The following is a 7,128-nucleotide window of genomic DNA, read 5'->3' as shown; positions in this document are numbered from 1 at the left end:
TGCCAGAGCTCCTTATGCAGTAGTTATAGGGGTAAATAATTTATCTTCAATTCTGGGGTTCTCGCTATAAAATATTCTCTCTATAAAATAGTAGGCGTCCATACAACCATGCCTGGTCCTTTGTTATGTAAGGAAGTATAGTGAGTGAAAATCAGCCCATTGAGCTTTGATCTATTTTTCCCAAATTAGAAATAGAACTATTAAGATTTACCATCAAGTTTATAATATTTGATTTTTTTTCTCCATAAGTGCAACTACTTTTTATAAGTAAACATTGTGCTTATAATACTTTAAACAGCACTTTAGCCTCACATGCCCTCCAGGTAACAAGTGTGGGACTCCAATAGAGTCTGAGGTATGGGAGCATCAAGTAAAGCTTGCCTTCAGGCAGCCTGATTCAAACGTTGAAAAGCTGCCAAAGAAAGTATATTCCAGAAGCCACTTGATCACTAGCCCATTGCCTCCTCACCTTATGTGTCTCAGTTTTTTCATTTCTTTTAAGAAGGGTATAAAGTCTCATCACCTTTTTAGAGCATGACAGAATTGAATCTGTAAAGTATTTAGAAGCAGCTGGTGCATATTAGAAGCTGCTGTAATATCTATTATTTACTCCTCAAACCAAACAGTATGGATGAGTCAGTCTGCTCGCACATTTCATTTAACTTCTTTGTTTTGAATTTACAAATAAATTCAGTTGTTTTCATACAACAAATTTTTAAAAAGTATATCCAGAAGGCTGTCTGTTTTGTAATCCTTGATTTGAACATTGTAGGGGTCTGAAATGTATAGAAGAAGGAAGTGGTAAAATGCTAAATGCTTCTGTTTTATTTTGAAGGAATCTGCTACTTTACAATTGGAGTGTAAGCATGAAGAAGTAGTATAGTGATATTATAAAACTTAAGTACTATGAGCTGCATTTACATCTAAAGTATTCTAAAACAGCTTATTGGTTATTTTGTTGTTTTGTTTTTAATAGCTAACAGTAGTGATTTCTCCATTATAGATATTTTTTATCTTTATTATCACCAAAATGTTTTTAAATAGCCAAATATGGTTATAAACAAGATTTGTATGATTGGCTTCTAGGTTTGTTTTTTGATTTTTTTTCATAAAACTTCAGAATAAACATCATTTTAACTATACCCTAAACTTGAAGTCTTTAAAAATGGCACATGCTAATTTAAAAAAAAAGAAAAAATGTAGTTTACTGTATGATTAACAAGCAACAGTGATGAATGTGTAGTGGAAGTTTCATGAGCTTTGTTTTGTCCTAACTCACAGAAGTATTCATCAGAGTTCTGCAATATGTCTTTCGCCAAGCATTGTATCCACTTTAATATGTTTACAGCTTGTATAAAACAAAAAAATATATAAATGTGTATAATTATAGTGAGTAACATTGATTTGCTCTTATCTGATTTTGTCAGAAAAGAATAAAAGATGGATGAATTAATTTTTTTTATTTTTATTTTTTTAAAGTTCAAGGTATTGTTAAGTGCCTTTGAGTCCGTTCCAATCCAAAGCAACCCTGTATAAGGTTTCCTAGAAAGGGCTGGTGACCTTGAACTGCGAACCTTGCTGTTCAAACCAGCTTTGCAGTCCAGCGCATTAACTCACAGCACCACACCTGGACTCCAGAGTTCAAGGTGTTGTTATTGTTAAATGCCGAGGAGTTCTTTCCTATCCATAGTGACCCTATGTAGGGTTTCGAAGGAGCAGCTGATAAGTTTGAACAGCATATTGAATCGACTCTATTTATGAAGTTACATTATTTTCCTGGTTAGGCTAAAGTTTCATTCTTTTATGCTAAAGTTTTTATCCCTCAAAATGTGTGGATTTTTCTCTGGTTAATTATTTTCCTATCTTTTACATATTTATTTTGTTTCTTTCAATATTACTTCAGTCTTTGTTCAGTAAAGATAGTGATCCCTATTTTTTATATTTTGCTTTATACTTTTGTACATTGGAATTAGTATTTGAAAATGCTCATTTAAGTGGTACCACTTAGAGCAGTTCTCTATGACAAACTAGAGCTATACCGCAGTGTTTTCTAGCTTTCCAAAGCTTTTACAGGGGCAGAGTGGCAGGTCATTTCTCCTACTGTGGAGCAAGAGAGAGTGTTAACAGCAAGGCACCCACTCAGTTAGCAGCCAAGAACTTAAGCATTTTGCCCACAGGTCTCAACTGAATGCACATCACCACCAATAGGTATTGCAAATGACTTGCACCAGACTGCTAACCAAGAGACTGGCAGTTCAAAAACACTCAGAGGTACGACAGAAGGCCTAGTGATTTGCTTCCATTAAAACTAAAACCAACAGAAAAGCAAACCTATTGCCATTGAATCAGTTCCAAGCCATGGAGACTTCCATGTGTGAGAAACCCTGTGGAATAGGTCCACTCCAAAACATGCGGCGTCTCCATGAGTCAGAACCTATTCAACAAACACTAATTTTAAAATTATAGTCCCTGGCATTACATAGGTTTTGCATTCCATAGTTGGTAGGTCTTGTTATTTCAGTCTTATAATTAATGTATTAACTTTGTGATGTTTATCAATTAATGTGTTGCAGACTTTATTCCCGTCAAATCTTTGACTATTTGCATTCCCCAGATAAAATTCTAAGTAGGACTTTGAACTGGTTCTTTCTGGTTAGACTCCCTAATGAGAATTTAAATTTCCGCTCCAAATGTACTGATTTAGAATCTACATTTTAATAAGACCTTGGATGATTCTCTTTTATAAAAACACTTTTTAGTATGAATTGAGTGAAGGTTTATGGACCCACTCATCCATTTTACATTTAGCTAATCCTACACTTTGTTTCATTACAATAATTGCAACCCAATCCATGTATCGTCAGTTAACAGTATTTACCTCTATTCACTTTAACTAGTGCCGTCCTCCCTGTGCCTCCCACTACCTTCTTCTTTCCTCTGATAACCTGCCTCTTGTTTTATATTACCTGCCCTGTTACCCACGTTAACATGTGTCTACCCTCTAGCCCATGACTAATTTCCCCTCCCTCCTCCCACCCATAACCATGATAGATTGTTTCTTTTGTCAAGAGACCCAGTATGATTCTTACAGAGGTTTCCAGGTGATTCTTATGTATGTATAAGCCCTACTTCTAGGTACTGGGAGCCATTGAAGTAAGACAGAATCAAGAGAGATATTCTAGCATGATTCATAATAATTTATCTAGAGTTAAGTGTTTGAATACCTTTTTTATTTGTTGTTGCTGTTGTTAACTTCTGTCGAGTCGATTCCGACCCATCGTGACCTAGTATAGGGTTTCCAAGGAGCAGCTGGTGAGCTTGAGCCACTAACCTTGCAGTTCAAACGACTTTGCGGTCTGACGCATTAACCCACAGTACCACACCAGGACTCCACCTTTTTATTTAGATCTGTTTAAATTGTTACGATATATCACTGGCTAGATTTTCATTGTTACTCCTTTGTATAGAGTTTTTCCTAATCTTTATATTTTTTGCCTCTTACAGCTCTTTCAAGCACTTGATTGGAGGGTTGGATGATGTTTCTAATAAAGCATATGAAGATGCAGAAGCTAAAGCAAAGTAGGTGGCAATTTTTTTCTCTCTGTAGCTGTAATCTTAATTGTTTTTGAAACGTTTTGGGGTTTTTGTTTTTTTTTTGCATCGAACTAAGATCAAATATCTTGTTGGGCTTGACAAAATCAAGCAAAGACAAGAGGAAAGAAATTACTTGAGAGGAAAAAGAATCAAGCTATTGAAGGTGTATTTACTTAGTAAGTGTGTCTCCCTTTAAACATGAATTTTTATTTCACGTGAACATCGTCTCACCAAAGTGAAATGACTATTTTTAAATCTAATATAAAAAATTAAAGTACATTATTTCTCCCACTGAAGATACTTTCTGAATAAATTATCATTGTATTCAATAGTTGTTTGGGAAATTATATGAAAAATAATAACACTAGATTATTTCCCCATGTGAATCCATCATTTCTTCACGTTGCTTCACTTTGAGCATGGGTGTTTTAACTAAAATATTAGCAGAATGATATAATGCATTATTTGATATTACACAGAACAACTGAAGGATTAAATTGACAAATATAGTTGAGGGTCAGAATTTTGTTGGTTTGTTTTGTAGCAAAATAAATAAGATAATTTATTTTGCCTTGAAAAGTCATAAATATGGAAATTTTGTTCTAGAACTAAAGTGTAAGGTGTATGGCCTGATAAAATTTTAATCCATTTCAAAGATGTATAAATTCAATTACAGTTTCATCTCTACATAGTTTACTTTTGTTTCTCCTGATCTTTGGCGGGACATAGACAAAAACCCAAGGTGAAATGACAAGTGTCTCTGTCAAGATCTGTTCAGGAAATTGTCCTTGGCAAGTTTTACTTTGCATAGGTTCTTAGTATTGCTCCTACTGGATTCATTAGTTCTAATGTTTCTGGTTTTCTAAAATAGATTGAAATGCACATTACTGCTAAATGTAGACTTTGGCTTTTGATATTAGCTAGTACTAACACTACCATTGAGTTGTGGTGTAGGGCTGTAGTATAAGCATTGGACTGTTAAACACAAGGGCCATGGTGCAAACCCCCAGCCACTTGTTGGAAACTTTTTACAGGGCCATATTACTCAGAACAGACTCCGTGGTAGTTAACAACAACAGCATCACTTTATAAGTTGTAAAATCTCCCTTAGATAATAGTAGGCTTTCTCCTTGGAAAAACATTTTTTTGTTTGTTTTCTGTTATGTAAAAACTCAGATTTCTAATTTATGTAAGCATAATTTCCCATATATACATACATGTATATATGTTGTTGTTGTTGTTACTGCTGAGAAGCCAATTCCATCCATAGTGACCCTGTATAGGGTTCCTGAGGAGTGGCTGTTGAGCTTGAACCACCAACTTTGCAGTTCCAAAGACTTTGCAGTCCAGGGCATTAACCCACAGGGCCACACCAGGACTCCTTGTATATATATATATATATATATATATATATATATATATATATATATATATATACACACACACACACACACATATATACATACATAATTTTCACATATATAATTAAGCTTCTCACTAGTTTATATGTATGTTTATCTATACCACACACATAAAAGTGATCTGTATGTATATATAAAATTAAAACCTGCTGCCGCTGTTGTTGATAAGTGCTGTTGAGTTGGTTCTGCCTTTTAGCGACCCTGTATAGGGTTTCTGAGAAGAACTGATGAGTTTGAACAGCTGACCCTGCAGTTCAAGCCAACATTGTGGTTAGTACTTATCCTCCAGTGCCACACTACTAGCTGGTAAAGATGTTAGTAATCAATCTGAAATCTTCTAATTAGGGTTAATAGAAAAAGCCAGAAATCTTTTAAATTGTTGTTGTTGTTAGGTACCATTGAGTCGGTGTTGACTCATAGTGAGCCTGTGCTCAACAGACTGAAACACTGACTGGTCCCATACCAACCTCACAATCATTATTACTCCTGAACCCATTACTGCTGCTGAAGTGCCAGTCCATCTCATTGGGGGACTTCCTCTTTTTCTCCAACCCTCCACTTTATAAAACATGATATCCTTCTCCAGGGACTGGTCCTTCTTGATAATATGTCTGATTATGAGAAATGAAGTCTGGCCATCCTGGCTCCCAAGGAGCATCCTGGCTTCTTCCTACTTAACTCTATTTGTGGCAGTCCATGGTACTTTAAATATTATCCTCCAGCACCATAATTAATTTACTCTTTTTTTTTTTTAATTGTAGCAATATATATACAACAAAATATTTGCTGTTTCAACCATTGTTACATACACAATCCAGCCACACCAACCACACTCTCTATATGTTACACAATCATCACCACAATCCATTTCCAAATCGTTTTTTCTCTCTCTCTCCTCATTATTTTTTCCCTTCCTTTCTTTCTTTGGAGGGAAAGATCCCAATGAGTTCTCTTAACAAGAAAATATATCTTGTTTCCCTTCAAGTACATGAAAACAAGCAAACATATTAGTCTATGTATTTTTGTTTTCCTGTTAATCATGAGACAGGTTCTTCTAAGGTAGTTTTTGTATGATTCTTCTCCTATTTATGTACCCAAAATCAGGACTGGACATAGACTTAAAGTTGATCAGTGATTGGAAAGTAATTGTGAATTAGCAATGTCCTTCTTGATGTATTAACTTTATAAAAGTAACTTACTGCATGTCATGAATTCTGGTCAGTCATTATTCACTTGCACATGCATCAACTAAAGGTAGTAAGGAAAACAAATGTACTGAAATTCAGATTTAGAACATTAGAATGTGGGTGTGGTGACAGTGTTGAAAGAAAGAGAATTCATTAGTATGTCAAACATGACCCTGAACAAAGGCCAGAATCCTCGTGTTCTGCCCATGTCTGTCCTGGCATGGCATAATCATGACACTTAACCACTTTCTCTCATTCTCAGTCAACTCATCTGTAAAATGGTCTACTTTAATTAATTGAGGACAATATGTAAAACTATTTTGCAAATTATAAAGGGTTATAAGAGTGGGTTCTTTTATTGATATAACTAATCATTAGAAATATACTTGCACTTAACAACAACATACTTGGTATCTGGTTGGATTTTAGACAATTATTGCATATCAGCTATGTGAAACTAATTTCACATAAGCATGAAGTCTTTATTCGTAAAAAAATACATTTACTTGTGGAACAAAACTCAAAATTATTTAACAACAACAACAGAAAAAGACTGGTTTACTGGTCAGAAAGAGATTGGAGGGACCTGAGACTATGGCCCTCGACTCCCCTTCTGGTGTGGAAAGGAATTCACCCTGTGGTTCAATTTTAAGCTAAGCAAGCCGTAGATAGGTTAATAGCAGGGGAAAACGACACTAGTAAGATATGATTCCCATTGTATGGTCAGTCATTCAAACCCAAAAGGGCAGCATTTTCCTAAGAACAAAGTTAAGAAAGGATAGGAAGGTGAATGGAAATGAAATAAGAACCACATGAAGGCATCAGGATAACTGATGTAGCATGGAAGGGCTTACAGTCATTGAGATGATTTGTTGAATATAAAGCTCATGATCTTGTCTGTAAACTGTCACTTAATTCACAATAAA

The 7,128-nt window shown here is 35.0% G+C and overlaps 1 protein-coding gene across 2 annotated transcripts in view; it reads left to right on the top strand.

Moving 5' to 3' along the window:
- Nucleotides 1-7,128, top strand: part of PRKG1 (protein kinase, cGMP-dependent, type I) — a 1,720,113-nt gene that overhangs the window by 1,581,985 nt on the left and 131,000 nt on the right. For both annotated transcript variants that reach the window (XM_006831109.1, XM_006831110.1), the window contains exon 9: nucleotides 3,505-3,579. In XM_006831109.1, coding sequence (XP_006831172.1) covers nucleotides 3,505-3,579 — 75 coding nt within the window. The remainder of the gene's footprint in view (nucleotides 1-3,504; nucleotides 3,580-7,128) is intronic.

The sequence above is a fragment of the Chrysochloris asiatica genome, unplaced genomic scaffold, assembly GCF_000296735.1.
Source record: "Chrysochloris asiatica unplaced genomic scaffold, ChrAsi1.0 scaffold00003, whole genome shotgun sequence".
Classification (NCBI taxonomy): Eukaryota; Metazoa; Chordata; class Mammalia; order Afrosoricida; family Chrysochloridae; genus Chrysochloris; species Chrysochloris asiatica.
The sequence above is the reverse complement of the archived record's forward strand: the minus strand, read 5'-3'. Positions and strand labels throughout refer to the sequence as shown.